Source organism: Schistocerca cancellata, chromosome 11 (assembly GCF_023864275.1).
Source record: "Schistocerca cancellata isolate TAMUIC-IGC-003103 chromosome 11, iqSchCanc2.1, whole genome shotgun sequence".
In the NCBI taxonomy this organism is placed as follows: domain Eukaryota; kingdom Metazoa; phylum Arthropoda; class Insecta; order Orthoptera; family Acrididae; genus Schistocerca; species Schistocerca cancellata.
The window spans coordinates 61,523,874-61,541,118 of NC_064636.1; the positions used below are offsets into that span (position 1 = coordinate 61,523,874).

General features: G+C 44.9%; 1 protein-coding gene across 1 annotated transcript in view; it reads right to left on the minus strand.

The window, feature by feature from the left end:
- LOC126108565 (neprilysin-2-like) overlaps positions 1-17,245 on the minus strand; it is a 339,107-nt gene that overhangs the window by 21,253 nt on the left and 300,609 nt on the right. The window contains exons 12-14 of the mRNA XM_049913853.1: positions 12,258-12,376; positions 7,222-7,353; positions 1,126-1,307 (exon numbers count right to left, since the gene is read on the minus strand). Coding sequence (XP_049769810.1) covers positions 1,126-1,307; positions 7,222-7,353; positions 12,258-12,376 — 433 coding nt within the window. The remainder of the gene's footprint in view (positions 1-1,125; positions 1,308-7,221; positions 7,354-12,257; positions 12,377-17,245) is intronic.

Below are 17,245 nucleotides of genomic sequence, written 5' to 3' on the forward strand. Positions count from 1 at the left end.
TTATTTTTATTTTATTTTTTATTATTTTTTTGTTTTTTTTTATTTATATCTAAAAATTCCTCTAAGGAGTAGAAGGAGTTGTCATTCAGATATTCTTTTAATTTCTTCTTAAATACTTGTTGGTTGTCTGTCAGACTTTTGATACTATTTGGTAAGTGACCAAAGACTTTAGTACCAGTATAATTCACCCCTTTCTGTGCCAAAGTTAGATTTAATCTTGAATAGTGAAGATCATCCTTTCTCCTAGTATTGTAGTTATGCACACTGCTATTACTTTTGAATTGGGTTTGGTTGTTAATAACAAATTTCATAAGAGAGTATATATACTGAGAAGCTACTGTGAATATCCCTAGATCCTTAAATAAATGTCTGCAGGATGATCTTGGGTGGACTCCAGCTATTATTCTGATTACACGCTTTTGTGCAATAAATACTTTATTCCTAAGTGATGAATTACCCCAAAATATGATGCCATATGAGAGCAACGAGTGAAAATAGGCGTAGTAAGCTAATTTACTAAGATGTTTATCACCAAAATTTGCAATGACCCTTATTGCATAAGTAGCTGAACTCAAACGTTTCAGCAGATCATCAATGTGTTTCTTCCAATTTAATCTCTCATCAATGGACACACCTAAAAATTTGGAATATTCTACCTTAGCTATATGCTTCTGATTAAGGTCTATATTTATTAATGGCATCATACCATTCACTGTACGGAACTGTATATACTGTGTCTTATCAAAATTCAGTGAGAGTCCGTTTACAAGGAACCACTTAGTAATTTTCTGAAAGACAGTATTGACAATTTCATCAGTTAATTCTTGTTTGTCAGGTGTGATTACTATACTTGTATCATCAGCAAAGAGAACTAACTTTGCCTCTTCATGAATATAGAATGGCAAGTCATTAATACATATTAAGAACAACAAAGGACCCAAGACTGACCCTTGTGGAACCCCATTCTTGATAGTTCCCCAGTTTGAGGAATGTGCTGATCTTTGCATATTGAATGAACTACTTCATTTGAACGCTTCACGGCAAAGAGTGAAATGAATGAAGTAGTTCACTGGAATGAACGAGTTCGACCCGTCTCTAGTGCAGGCAGAGAGCGGCGCTACTGACTTGAAGCACCAGGTCTGCGCGGCGGACACCCAGAACATCTGCCGCGGGGAGAGGCCGGCCAGCGCCGGAAGGCGCGGCTCTGATTGGCCGGCGCGGCGCTGCAGGGCGAGGTAGGCGCGGTACGCCTCCTTCACGCCGCCGTTGTCCGCCGTGTTCTCCCCCTGCGTGTTGATCCCGTTCAGCTGCAACACGGCACGCCGCCGTCAGCCACACTTGTTTCTACTCGTATTCCCCTGCCGGTTACCCATACACTTGACTGTACCAACAGCGTCAAGTAAAGGATCATATGCGTTATATGGCTTCAGTCTACATACGCCCGACTGTTGCTCTGTTGAATGCTACAGTATCACAGCATGTGCTATAGCCACGTCACATGAAACTTCTAAAGTAAAATGCCTCAGATGAGGTGCACCTTCACCAGAATGGACATCAGTCAAATGGAGGAATTGAAATGTTTCTAGTCCGACGAATTTCACAAGTATGGTGATTAATCAAATGGGGCATTTGAATGGCTGGCACTGAGCACTATGGGACTTAACATCTGTGGTCATCAGTCCCCTAGAACTTAGAACTACGTAAACCTAACTAACCTAAGGACATCACACAGCTGGCCAGTGTGGCCACGCGGTTAAAGGCGCTTCAGTCCGGAACCGCGCGACCGCTACGGTCGCAGGTTCGAATCCTGCCTCGGGCATGAATGTGTGTGATGTCCTTAGGTTAGTTAGGTTTAAGTAGTTCTAAGTTCTAGGGGACTGATGACCACAGATGTTAAGTCCCATAGTGCTCAGAGCCATTTGAACCATTCTGACATCACACAACACCCAGTCATAACGAGGCAGAGAAAATCCCTGACCCCGCCGGGAATCGAACCCGGGAACCCGAGCGCGGGAAGCGAGAACGCTACCGCACGATCACGAGCTGCAGACAGGGGCATTTGAATGCAGCAGGAAAAATACATCTGCACTGAAAAGGTGATTAGTCCAATGGTGCAGACAAATATCTCACATGATATCCACCATCGCCGGCCGCGGTTGTCTAGCGGTTCTGGCGCTGCAGTCCGGAACCGCGGGACTGCTACGGTCGCAGGTTCGAATCCTGCCTCGGGCATGGGTGTGTGTGATGTCCTTAGGTTAGTTAGGTTTAAGTAGTTCTAAGTTCTAGGGGACTTATGGCCTAAGATGTTGAGTCCCATAGTGCTCAGAGCCATTTGAACCATTTGATATCCACCATCATTGAAATCATTAGCCAGCCATTGTGGCCGTGCGGTTCTAGGCGCTTCAGTCTGGAACCGCGTGACAGCTGCAGTCGCAGGTTCGAATCCCGCCTCGGGCATGGATGTGTGTGATGTCCTTAGGTTAGTTAGCTTTAAGTAGTTCTAAGTTCTAGGGGACTGATGACCACAGATGTTAAGTCCCATAGTCCTCAGAGCCATTTGAACCATTTTGACATCACACAACACCCAGTCATAACGAGGCAGAGAAAATCCCTGACCCCGCCGGGAATCGAACCCGGGAACCCGAGCGCGGGAAGCGAGAACGCTACCGCACGACCACGAGCTGCAGACAGGGGCATTTGAATGCAGCAGGAAAAATATATCTGCACTGAAAAGCTGATTAGTCCAATGGTGCAGACAAATATCTCAGATGATATCCACCATCATTGAAATCATTAGCCGGCCAGTGTGGCCGTGCGGTTCTAGGCGCTTCAGTCTGAAACTGCGTGACAGCTACGGTTGCAGGTTCGAATCCTGCCTCGGGCATGGATGTGTGTGCTGTCCTTAGGTTAGTTAGGTTTAAGTAGTTCTAAGTTCTAGGGGACTGATGACCACAGATGTTAAGTCCCATAGTGCTCAGAGCCATTTGAACCTTTTTTTTTTGAAATGATTAAACAAATGGAACAGTCAATGAGACACAAAGAGGTGCATCCTCACCACATGGAAGGTGATGAAAGGGGGTCTACCAATGAGCAGACGAGATGCATCTGCATCAGGAAAGTTAATGATGTGTGGTGGATGAGATGTCGTTTGCTCTAAATGGCGGTTCCTCAAATGCGGTTGTCAGATGTGCCACTGACACTGTAGTGATTTATTGCATGTGCTAGTCAAACGTGGCAAATAAGATGTGCCAGCACCTGAATACTGATTACCAAATGGGGCGCTTAAATATGCCAAATAAGTTACACATTCATGCTGATTAGTCAAATTTAACAGTTGAGGTGGAATATGGCTTCGCTAAAATGATTACCCAAATGAGAAAGTCATTTGCATCTGATAGTAGCTTCCCCACTCCAATGGGGCCAGTGACAAGTGGCGTATAAGGTGCATCTTCGTTGGGCCGATAGTCAGGTGTGAGAGATGGGATTCATCTACATCTGTATGGAGATCACTAAATAAGCACAGTTAAATGTGCCAGTTGAGGTGAATCTTCATCATACTGCTGACTGTTTAAATGGCGAAGTTGATTGTATCAAATACGGGACATGCATCACCATCAGAGCGGTGATTAGCCAAATGGGGAAGTCGTCTTTCTCAGATTAGCTGTACATTCATCAGAATAGTGATTAGTCAAATGTGCTTGAATCTTCATCGAAATGGTGATTAGTGAAACAGAGGAAGCTAACACTTTTATGTAATACATCAAAAAAAGTATTGCATCACCCCAGTTCCCAGAACTCCTGAAGATAGACATTGACTGTGGATATTGTATCACAAACACAGTCTGTTTGACTGTTCAGAGATGTCACTAAACCCGCCCAAAGATGTAAACAACCATGCATGAGCAGCACCTATTAGACAGAAGGGGTCACACAGCCGATCAATTCCAGTTATTCAACCAGGAAGGAGGTACACGGTTTGTGTTGTCTGTAGTTCAACCACGCCCAGACGGTCAATACCGCTGTTCGATCGCATCCACATTGTTACTTTGTGCCAGGCTTTCAACAAGTGAAGTGTCCAGATGTCTCAGAGTGAATCAAAGCGATGTTAGTCAGAAACGGAGGAAGTACAGAGAGACAGGAGCAGTGGATGACATGCCTCGCTCAGGCCGCCCAAGGGCAACTACAGCGGTGGATGACTGCTGTCGACAGATTATGGATCGAAGGAACCCAGACAGCAACGCCACCATGTTGAATAACGCTTTTCGTGGAGCCACAGGACGTCGTGTTACGACTCAAACTGTGCGCAATAGCCTGCATGATGCGCAGCTTCACTCCTGACGTCCATGGCGAGGTCCTTCTTTGCAACCACAACACCTTGCACCGCGGTACAGATAGGCCCAACAACGTGCTGAATGGACCACTCGGGACTGGCATCATTTTCTCTTCGCCGATGAGTGTATCATTTGCCTTAAACTAGACAATCGTCAGAGACGTTGTAATGTCCCCACAGAAAATACCCTCTACGACGCACCAATTAATCATTGTCAATCAAACCATCCACATTCATTCACTTTGAAAGAGTATCTGATCTGATTTTCTCGTAACATATGCGGCGACAGCTCGACGACGCCAAAGTAGTGCGTTTATTCTTTGAAATAACAGAGATGCATATATGCATTCTCCATGGTTGTTGGAGTGGTAACTAGGACAGCTTCTGGAGTATCTGTTGAGGGATTGACGTGTTTCTGAGACATACATATTCTACATCTACATCTACATCCATACTCCGCAAGCCACCTGACGGTGTGTGGCGGAGGGTACCTTGAGTACCTCTATCGGTTCTCCCTTCTATTCCAGCTTCGTATTGTTCGTGGAAAGAAGGATTGTCGGTATGCCTCTGTGTGGGCTCTAATCTCTCTGATTTTATCCTCATGGTCTCTTCGCGAGATATACGTAGGAGGGAGCAAATACTGCTTGACGCTTCGGTGAAGGTATGTTCTCGAAACTTTGACAAAAGCCCGTACCGAGCTACTGAGCGTCTCTCCTGCAGAGTCTTCCACTGGAGTTTATCTATCATCTCCGTAACGCTTTCGTGATTACTAAATGATCCTGTAACGAAGCGCGCTGCTCTCCGTTGGATCTTCTCTGTATCTTCTATCAACCCTATCTGGTACGGATCCCACACTGCTGAGCAGTATTCAAGCAGTGGGCGAACAAGCGTACTGTAACCTACTTCCTTTGTTTTCGGATTGCATTTCCTTAGGATTCTTCCAATGAATCTCAGTCTGGCATCTGCTTTACCGACGATCAACATTATATGATCATTCCATTTTAAATCACTCCTAATGCTTACTCCCAGATAATTTATGGTATTAACTGCTTCCAGTTGCTGACCTGCTATTTTGTAGCTAAATGATAAAGGATCTATCTTTCTGCGTATTCTCAGCACATTACACTTGTCTACATTGAGATTCAATTGCCATTCCCTGCACCATGCGTCAATTCGCTGCAGATCCTCCTGCATTTCAGTACAATTTTCCATTGTTACAACCTCTCGATACACCACAGCATCATCTGCAAAAAGCCTCAGTGAACTTCCGATGTCATTCACTGCTTCTGCTTTTCTTCTTGCTAAAGCGAGCCAATTAACATTTGTGCCGCTAGCGATTTGTTTGAAGAGAAAGAGACTGTAAAAGGAAAATAATTAAGGCGTGGTATCACCGGAGATCTGGATATGTAATGGAGATGGTTTTAATACACAATTTCCTTCATAAATAAGGTTTGTGACTTTTTTGTTCTGGAGTGAATGAACGAATGAGTTTTTTTCTGAATCATTTGAAGATCACGTTGGCCCTGTAATTAGTGGGGAAGTTTCAGCTGTGTCGAAGAGAGCCTGCAATCACTGAGTCTGTGTTAAATCGTCCAAAAAGGCTTCGTACACATCTGGAATTCGCAATCTTTCGTAAAAGGAACAAATTGTCCACACGATTGATTCTCCCGACTGAATGCAGTGTTTAACAGTAATAATAAATGCAAAGATCTCTTACAGCAAGCCAGCCGCTGATTACCAAGACGAAGGACTCCACCAAAGATTCTATTTGGTTGATTTCACGTAATGAAATATTATATTAACAACTGTACATAGATAAAGGAGAGAAAGAGAGAGAGCGAATGAAAATAGAGATAATACTAATAATCCTCCATTAGTCTAACTTTTCGCCTGTCTTATCACGGATCAGCCAAGAAATGGGATGCCCTTACTCTACTGTAGAGATTTATGTGTGAAGGTGAAGGGATCTTAAAGGCAACAGATACACGTCTATACAGACAAGACATTACACATAAGTTAGCGGCTAGCTGCATTCATGATCTATTCTTAGATGAAGAGACGACAACTTATTATCCTTAACATTTAAAAAATGTTAAAACGTGATTGTAAGCAACCCAGTCAGGCTGAATGCCTTAGATACACTGTCAAGCAAGTGCAGCAAGGTGGAGGTTCCCTTTTGTTTTGGGATGGCATTACGAGGTGCCTACGTACGCTGCTGGTGGCCATGGAAGGCGCCATAACGGCTGTACGATAAGTGAATGACCTATAGTGTAACTGTATCAGCAGCTTATTGGCGAGGCATTCGTCTTCATGGACGACAATTCGCGCCCCCATCGTGCACATCTTGTGAATGGCTTCCTTCAAGCCAGCTAAATCGCTCGACTAGAGTGGCCAGCATGTTCTCCGGACATGAACCCTATCGAACATGCCTCGGATAGATGAAAAAGGGTTGTTTATGTATGACGTGACCCACTAACCACTCTGAGGGATCTAGGCCGAATCGCCATTGAGGAGTGGGTCAATCTGGACCAACAGTGCCCTGATGAACTTGTGGATAGTATGCCATGATGAATACAGGCATGCATCAATGCAAGAGGACGTGCTACTGGGTATTAGAGGTACCCGTGTGTACCGCAGTCTGGACCACCACCTTCGAAGGTCTCGCTGTATGGCAGTACAACATGCAATGTGTGGTTTTCATGAGCAATAAAAAGGGCGGAAATGATGTTTATGTTGATCTGTATTCCAATTTTCTGTACATGTTCCGGAACTCTCGGAACCGAGGTGATGCGAAACTTTTTTTGATGTGTGTAGATTTTTTTTTAAAATGAGGACAGTGAGTAGTACTTTTAGAGAAGGAGCCACGAGGACAAAGTAGCAGCTATACTCACGTGCAAGCCAGTCTGCTCATCGGTGTAGTTCCCGTACTGCGAGATGATGCACTCTGCCTTCTCCAGGAACTTGTCGTGGGTCACGGGCTCCCACCAGTCCACCAGGTTGCCGTCCTTGTCAAACTGGCGACCCTGAAGAGTGTTCAAACAAAGAGCTGTGTAACAACTGCATATGACATAAACTTTTTTCTAGATTTTTAACCATCTGCATGGTGGGCTTCCATATGAGTTTGAATCTTTCTGCTTTTACCTTCGTGGCCTCTCTTTTATGTATACATAAGGAAGCCTATTCTAGGAAGGTATGGTTCCGGAATTTTAAAAGTAAACCACACCTAAGTGGACAAAGCGTCTCCTCAAGCATGTGCCACTGGAGTTGGACCACGACATCCATTGCTTTCCCTTTTCTCAGTCAAACCTAAGGCAAAATGCGCTGCTCTTCTTTGAATATTCCCCATTTCCTCAATTTTTCCTGTCTGTTATGGTCTCAGAATGAGAAGCACCAATCATACGTTGCTTGTCTTAGCCACCTTTGTGGATGGGGTATACTTTCTGTGTACATCTTCCAATGTATCTCAGTGTCACCCACCGTGGTCTAGGAATAGCATCTTTAATCAGTAAGCAAAATGTGCTGGGTCCTGGGTTCGATCCCTGGATAAATTTTGAATTGAAATCATTGGCAATGGCAGTAGACGTTTTCTGGCATAACGAGTCACACTCGTTCTGCCATAAACTTAGTCAGAGAGGATGTAGGAGCGAACAGTGTTTCAAGGCAATCTATTGTCCTTCGAGTTGCAAACTGCCCCTAAAAGATGGAAGAATCAGCGGTGATCAACGGCATAAAGATGCAGAAGACAACGGAAAGCACTGCGTTAAAGATACTTTATGAGTATCCACAGAATATGTAGCCCGTAATTGAAAAGTGTCAGGCAGACTGTCAGATTAAACCTGCGTGCCGGAATTGGACTCGGACTTGGGACCTTTGCAATGGCAGGAGAAGATTTCTGGCATAAGAAGTCTCGCAGAAGTGCTTCTGTGAAGCATGGAAGGTAGGAGACGAGGTACTGGCAGAAGCGAAGCTGCGAGGACGGGGCTTGAGTCGTGCTTGAGTAGCTCAGATGGTAGAACACTTGCCCGCAAAAGGGAAAGGTCCCGAGTTCGAGGCCCAGTCCAGCACACAGTTTTAATCTGCCAGGAAGTTTCATATCCGCTGCAGAGTGAAAATCTCATTCCACTGTCAGGATAGTTTCTCTTTTGGCTAAAGAGTTCGGAACAGTCTCCCATTCAAACCTATGGGAAGCAGCTGTCCAAGGGGAGCTAGCCATGAAAAAAAATATTGACTAACCAACGAAATGATAACATTGTATGTGTCGGAGCATGGAATATCAGGCAATGTCAGACAATGAGTTTCGACATGCCAGACAAGTCATCATCAGGTTTATGACACGAGTGATACCAAGTACCACTCGTGCACGTATAGGATAGGGCACCAATATTCGTATCTGATAACTGAACTTCATGTGCAGGTGTGAGGAACACACATGCTCACGAAGTTCGGGTATTGGTGCCTTGTCTTACGCATGCACAAGTGGTGCTCGGTGTCATTCAAGCGACAGGCCTGAAGATGACGTGATTGAAACGTAGCCTCTGGTTGCCTAATCAAACATTATCACAACAACGGCTTTTGGTACAATATTATTAGACTTCATCGACCACCTGTTCTCTCACGCTCCTGACCCTAAGATGGAGTCACATTAACTAAGCTATATGTAATGGAAGTCAGTGAAGTGAAATGGAAAGAAAATACGTCATCAGATGAGTGGAAGGTAATTTCAGCAACAGTAGAAAATAGTATAACTGGAGTAGGATTCGTTCTGAATAGGAGAGAGCAAGTTAGTTTGAACAATTCAGAGAGCGGAATATTCTCATCCGAATCAACAGCAAACCAACGCCACAACAGGTGTTCAGGTACAAATCCAAACGCCACAAGTAGAAGACAGAGAGACAGAGACAATATATGAGGGTATTTACTGGTTAACTATTTAAAAGGAAATTATATTCTAATACAGGTGGAACATTGAAACGTTGTGGTAGGGGAAACAATTGAAGATACAGTTACAGAACAATTGAGACTCTACATCTGTATCTACATCTACATAGTCAGTCTGCAAGCCACCTTACAGTGCGAGACTCGAGACAGGAAAGGAAAATGGTGCTACATGGTCTAAATTCTGAGAAAAATAGGAGCAAGCCGTAGGAAAACACTGAGAACTGGAATACCAAGAACGACATGCCCCGATTAGAAGGATGTAAAAAAGAGATGAAGTATTTTTCCCCTACTGGTCAGTGAAAACCGAACAAGCAATGACGGAAATAAAATATGGGTTCACAAGCATGGATAAAATTTAGGGCGAAAGATGTCAATGATAAGGTTCGCTTATGATGTTGCTATCCTCAGTGATAGCAAGGAAGAAATGACTGGACACACTGCGTAGACGGACCGTCTACTAAGCACAGAACACGAATTGAGATTAAACTCAAGGAGGAGCTGAAATGACATCGGCGAAAAACAGCAATACTCGGAACCGTGCAGTAAACGAAGTGAAGGAACTCTGTTATCTTGGAAGCAAAATAATGCATGATGAATGAAGCAGGGAGGACATAAACAAACAGGCAAAGAGGGCAACCTCGGTCAAAGATAGTATTAGGAAATTGCCAGGGCTGACGCAGGGTCTAGCAAATAGGCAGCGCACATGACCTACATTCTCCAAGTGTGTCATGCATTGCTGGTTGATTTCACACCAAACTCTCATAGCCACCCCCCCCCCTTGTCCTCTCCACTCTGACATCACAATCCAGTATTGTGGAAGTAGGCCACATGGTAAGTACGTAATCCAAGATGGTAGTCCCAGGTCAATTGCCCTTAGCATAAAACAGCGTTTTCCCCCACCCCTCCAACATCACAGCTCACTGGCGCAGCCTGCGTAGTTGCCAGACCTACATTCCCCATGCACCACCACTCGTCCAAAGTTTAATACGGCGGAAAATTAAAAACCAGCCATGAACGGCACTTGCGTTCTTTAAAATGAGTTGAAATAAAAAATACCAATTTAAAATAGTGGGAGACGAAAAAATACTGTAGAGTAGCCTGCATGGTTGTTGTGATGTTGAATGCCAGAGATGGCCGTGTGTCGGTTAGAAGGAGGCCAATGAAGGAAATGCACCCGACCTGTACCAGACATACTGGACCCACACTAGGAGTTATGGTCTGGAGTGCTATTTCGTATGTCAGCAGGAGCACTCTGTGTTATCTGACACACCCTGACTGCAAAACTGTACGAAAATCTGGTGGCTCGACCTGCTGTGCTGCCATACATGAACAGCATTCCATAGGTGATTTCCAACAAGATAACACTCGCCCACATACTACTGTTGGAAACGAACATGCAGTGCAGAGAGTCGACATGCTGCTGTGGCCTGTTCATTCACGAGGTGTCTCCAATCGAGCACATATGGGACAACATCGGGCGACAGCTGCAGGGTCATCCACAACCAGCATTAACAGCCCCTGTACAGGGTTATTACAAATGATTGAAGCGATTTCACAGCTCTACAATAACTTTATTATTTGAGATATTTTCGCAATGTTTTGTACACACATACAAAAACTCAAAAAGTTTTTTTAGGCATTCACAAATGTTCGATATGTGCCCCTTTAGTGATTCGGCAGACATCGAGCCGATAATCAAGTTCCTCCCACACTCGGCGCAGCATGTCCCCATCAATGAGTTTGAAAGCATCGTTGATGCGAGCTCGCAGTTCTGGCACGTTTCTTGGTAGAGGAGGTTTAAACACTGAATCTTTCACATAACCACACAGAAAGAAATCGCATGGGGTTAAGTCGGGAGGGCGTGGAGGCCATGACATGAATTGCTGATCATGATCTCCACCACGACCGATCCATCGGTTTTCAAATGGCTCTGAGCTCTATGGGACTTAACAGTTGTGGTCATCAGTCCCCTAGAACATAGAACTACTTAAACCTAATTAACCTAAGGACATCACACACATCCATGCCCGAGGCAGGATTCGAACCTGCGACCGTAGCAGTCGCGCGGTTCCGGACAGCGCGCCTAGATCCATCGGTTTTCCAATCTCCTGTTTAAGAAATGCCAAACATCATGATGGAAGTGCGGTGGAGCACCATCCTGTTGAAAGATGAAGTCGGCGCTGTCGGTCTCCAATTGTGCCACGAGCCAATTTTCCAGCATGTCCAGATACACGTGTCCTGTAACGTTTTTATAGCAGAAGAAAAAGGAGTCAACCGTTTCTTCGCTCACTGCAGGCCGACCCGTTCATTTCCCCTTACAGAGGCATCCAGAAGCTTTAAACTGCGCATACCATCGCCGAATGGAGTTAGCAGTCCGTGGATCTTTGTTGAACTTCGTCCTGAAGTGTCGCTGCACTGTTATGACTGACTGATGTGAGTGCATTTCAAGCACGACATACGCTTTCTCGGCTCCTGTCGCCATTTTGTCTCACTGCGCTCTCGAGCGCTCTGGCGGCAGAAACCTGAAGTGCGGCTTCAGCCGAACAAAACTTTATGAGTTTTTCTACGTATCTGTAGTGCGTCGTGACCATATGTCAATGAATGGAGCTACCGTGAATTTATGAAATCGCTTCAATCATTTGTAATAGCCCTGTATTGACTGATCAGGTGCAACAGGCATGCAACTCCAGTCTCATACTGACATCTGGCACCTGAACAACGTAATGCATACACATCGGCATGCTTCCATTCATCATTCTGGCGGTTACACCAGATAATTAACATCACTTCACCATGTCCAATCCCAAAGTAACTAATGCTCACAACTGTTACAGCATGTATTTAAAGCAAACCTGATTTCCATCCTCGCAATGGCGATACTAAAGCAGCTGTTGTGTGACTGCCTACCAACTTCCGTTGATGTCGCACAACTCCTTCTTGGTGTTGCAATTTTTTTTGCCGTCAGTGTATGTATATGAAAAGTAGGTACCTCATCGTCGAAGCCGTGCGTGATCTCGTGGCCGATGACGAAGCCGATGGCGCCGTAGTTCATGTACTTGGGACGGTCAGCGCTGAAGAAGGCGCCCTGGAGGATGCCCGCTGGGAACTCTGTGGAAATCACACACACAGACGTCACCTCACATACCGCTGCTCTGCGCAGAGTCTCCACCACCAGTAATGGTAGCTGCTCACTAACGTTCAACTCTCAAGTCCCGTTCTCCCGTCCTAGCAACAAAGCTATATGCAAGGTTACTACATACACTCCTGGAAGTGGAAAAAAGAACACATTGACACCGGTGAGTCAGACCCACCATACTTGCTCCGGACACTGCGAGAGGGCTGTACAAGCAATGATCACACGCACGGCACAGCGGACACACCAGGAACCGCGGTGTTGGCCGTCGAATGGCGCTAGCTGCGCAGCATTTGTGCACCGCCGCCGTCAGTGTCAGCCAGTTTGCCGTGGCGTACGGAGCTCCATCGCAGTCTTTAACACTGGTAGCATGCCGCGACAGCGTGGACGTGAACCGTATGTGCAGTTGACGGACTTTGAGCGAGGGTGTATAGTGGGCATGCGGGAGGCCGGGTGGACGTACCGCCGAATTGCTCGACACGTGGGGCGTGCGGTCTCCACAGTACATCGATGTTGTCGCCAGTGGTCGGCGGAAGGTGCACGTGCCCGTCGACCTGGGACCGGACCGCAGCGACGCACGGATGCACGCCAAGACCGTAGGATCCTACGCAGTGCCGTAGGGGACCGCACCGCCACTTCCCAGCAAATTAGGGACACTGTTGCTCCTGGGGTATCGGCGAGGACCATTCGCAACCGTCTCCATGAAGCTGGGCTACGGTCCCGCACACCGTTAGGCCGTCTTCCGCTCACGCCCCAACATCGTGCAGCCCGCCTCCAGTGGTGTCGCGACAGGCGTGAATGGAGGGACGAATGGAGACGTGTCGTCTTCAGCGATGAGAGTCGCTTCTGCCTTGGTGCCAATGATGGTCGTATGCGTGTTTGGCGCCGTGCAGGTGAGCGCCACAATCAGGACTGCATACAACCGAGGCACACAGGGCCGACACCCGGCATCATGGTGTGGGGAGCGATCTCCTACACTGGCCGTACACCACTGGTGATCGTCGAGGGGACACTGAATAGTGCACGGTACATCCAAACCGTCATCGAACCCATCGTTCTACCATTCCTAGACCGGCAAGGGAACTTGCTGTTCCAACAGGACAATGCACGTCCGCATGTATCCCGTGCCACCCAACGTGCTCTAGAAGGTGTAAGTCAACTACCCTGGCCAGCAAGATCCCGGATCTGTCCCCCATTGAGCATGTTTGGGACTGGATGAAGCGTCGTCTCACGCGGTCTGCACGTCCAGCACGAACGCTGGTTCAACTGAGGCGCCAGGTGGAAATGGCATGGCAAGCCGTTCCACAGGACTACATCCAGCATCTCTACGATCGTTTCCATGGGAGAATAGCAGCCTGCATTGCTGCGAAAGGTGGATATACACTGTACTAGTGCCGACATTGTGCATGCTCTGTTGCCTGTGTCTATGTGTCTGTGGTTCTGTCAGTGTGATCATGTGATCTATCTGACCCCAGGAATGTGTCAATAAAGTTTCCCCTTCCTGGGACAATGAATTCACGGTGTTCTTATTTCTATTTCCAGGAGTGTAATAAGGTTGGGCAGTAAGCGCTCTGCTCTGCCACTGGCTGGCCTAGTGACGTCAGCGTGGAAGCAAGCGCTCACAAGCAAACGACACGGCATGCGCGTTTACGTCAAGTTTTTGGCGGAAGATTTTGTTTATACCAGAAATGAGATGTCTAAACCGCTTTTCTGCTGCTAAGATATTACAGTTAAAACTGATGAGTTATATTCTTTTGCAGCTTATGCCTCACACATCGGTAAAATGTCAGATCACAACCACACTGACACACACTTGAAATTCGAAACCTCGGCTCAAATAAATCAGAAACTCTTCATTTAATCGCATTGAAATGAATTTACTTAAGAGCTCGAAGTTGCACACACTTGTTTGTAAGAACAGCATTCCTTCTTTCTCAAGCCGCTATAGTGTTCATCAAAGTAACTTTATCTGTGTCTGAAAAAAAAACTGTCGTCTGTACATGTGCTCTTATTATGATGTTTCTTATTTGGTGACAGCTTTTCCAGAGTTTCCAGAGATTTCTTATATAGTTCTCGTTTCTTACACCGTTTGGTTCTGTCTTCTGTTGCGGGTGACACATTGACAGTCGCACTACTGCACGGCAAATTGCGCGAAGGAACTGCATCTGGCTTGAGCATTCTTTTTCGGGGCAAATTAAGCAATACAGACTGAAAATCCCTTAAGTAATCTGTTTCTGCGAAATGGCGAGAACATATTCTTCCATGCGCAACATTTACACTGTCTTTCCTACAACATTTCGACAAGCACAGTTTTTGTAATGTTTCATTACGCGGGAAACTGTGATACATCACGTCAGTTCCCTTTGTGCTCCAATTGTAGGAAAAACAGCCCGTTTCAGCACAGCCTGGCATTGTAAAAATTAATTTTCTCACTCACTTGCAGATTCTCCAATAAGAATTTCACAGGACGAACCATAAACTATAGAGCTGGCGAACACAATGTTCATCCCGCTGTCCACTATCGCTAACTATTTCAGTTCCGAGTCAAATATCAATTACAGCAAAAACCGTTAACACTACCGAATTCCGAATGTTTCCACTGTTGACTAAGTACCTCAGAAGAAAGAACTCAGTCAAAATACTCCTTCAAACACAAAACAACAGAAGAAAAACAATCGCACACAATTCGGACTGTGTACTGTTTGGGACAGCTGCTTCCACCGTGGCGTCATGCGTACAACTGAGAAAACACGTTGCTTTCTGCGCATAGCTTTCTGCGCCCCCCTGGCTATATGGTACGTAAGGAACACTAAACATGTGATGAGGTGGCACTTTGCGAAATTTTTAGTGGATAACATTTCCAAAAACACGTCCAAACCAGTGAGTGTGAAGTCACAGACGCCTCTGGTTGGACAGTGGAATGCATTACAAGGACTATGGAGTATTACTGAAAGATAACAAACTTTGTCGATACTGTAGTCATCATAATCACCATTTTATTGATTGGCGACTCCATGTTGTCTTGTGCACTACGACCAGATAACAGGTATACTTGAAAAAAGAGACAGCATTGGTCGTATATTTTTTTACTACCGCAAAATCGATTTTCTGTCACTGAGTGACCATCTTCAGTGCTAGAAGTTAAAAATTTTTTCACATTACGATCAGAGAGTACAACATAGAAAATCACAATTACATCTGCATATGAACATAACACTTGTTAGAAACAAACCTATATTGTATAACTTAAATTAGGATGCACTGTTGTCACTTACGGCAATCACATAGACTGAGGTCGCTGTTTACCTGCACTTGTTCAGCAGACCTCGGTGTGACGGGGCTTGACACGCCCTCTATGTGACATGTGTCACGTGAAGACATAGTATTACTGGTTTTGCGAATTATTAACACTAAATAACTCTTGTACTTTTGTGAATGGTGTAGTTATTCAATTTTAAAATGTACGTACAACACATAGCAGACGCAGGGAAATATCTAAAATACATTGGCGTATTGTTTTTTTATAAACTAGAAAACATAAAATAGATCGATGATAAGTTGTTAGAGTGCAGAACATATAAAAAGCAAAAGATAACGCAAAAGAATAATAAATGAATAACATAAAAAGAGGCGTAACACAGTTTTTTTTTAAAAAAAAACATAATACCCAGCATGTTATGTTCTGCACTCTAACAACTTATCATCGATCTATTTTATGTTTTCTAGTTTATAAAAAACAATACGCCAATGTATTTTAGATATTTCCCTGCGTCTGCTATGTGTTGTACGTACATTTTAAAATTGAATAATTACACCATTCACAAAAGTACAAGAGTTATTTAGTGTTAATAATTCGCAAAACCAGTAATACTATGTCTTCACGTGACACATGTCACATAGAGGGCGTGTCAAGCCCCGTCACACCGAGGTCTGCTGAACAAGTGCAGGTAAACAGCGACCTCAGTCTATGTGATTGCCGTAAGTGACAACAGTGCATCCTAATTTAAGTTATACAATATAGGTTTGTTTCTAACAAGTGTTATGTTCATATGCAGATGTAATTGTGATTTTCTATGTTGTACTCTCTGATCGTAATGTGAAAAAATTTTTAACTTCTAGCACTGAAGATGGTCACTCAGTGACAGAAAATCGATTTTGCGGTAGTAAAAAAATATACGACCAATGCTGTCTCTTTTTTCAAATAATCATCATTATCGTCATCACCCTTCATCTGACTCCCACTGCTGGAAACAGCTCTCCTACAGACTTCTCCACACATTCCAGCCTCCAGGTACAGACATCCCTATCCCACCAGCATGTCCTGTGACGTCACCTGCCACCTCCCACAAGTCCTGGTCCCAGAAAGTAGCAGAGGATTCTCTCGCTCCATCTCGCGTACATTCTCCTAGCCACAAATCTCACCCACCTACATCTCGATCCTACTATTAATGTTATCGTATCGCGTCTCCCACTCCCTGACCACGTATGTTTGTCTCCCTAGTAATTCCTGATGCATATCTCTTCATTGTTACCTGAGCAACAATCAGTTTTTGAATGATTTTGGCGCTAAAGGTCTGTGTCCCACAGCTGCAAGTCACATATGCTAGCACACATTGTATCATAGAGATGCTATTTGAGAGCAATGGGAGGTACTGTTTTGAAAACTCTATTTAATTCATCAAATATCAGCAGGAAGGAAACATACAAACTAACAATCATATAATAGAAGGAGTTGATGAGTCCTCTTATTTAGGGACGAGAATAGTCAGGGGTGCTATTGCTAAACTCAACAGGGTTTTCCAAACAGTACTTCCCATTGCTGTCGAATAGCACATCAACAATCA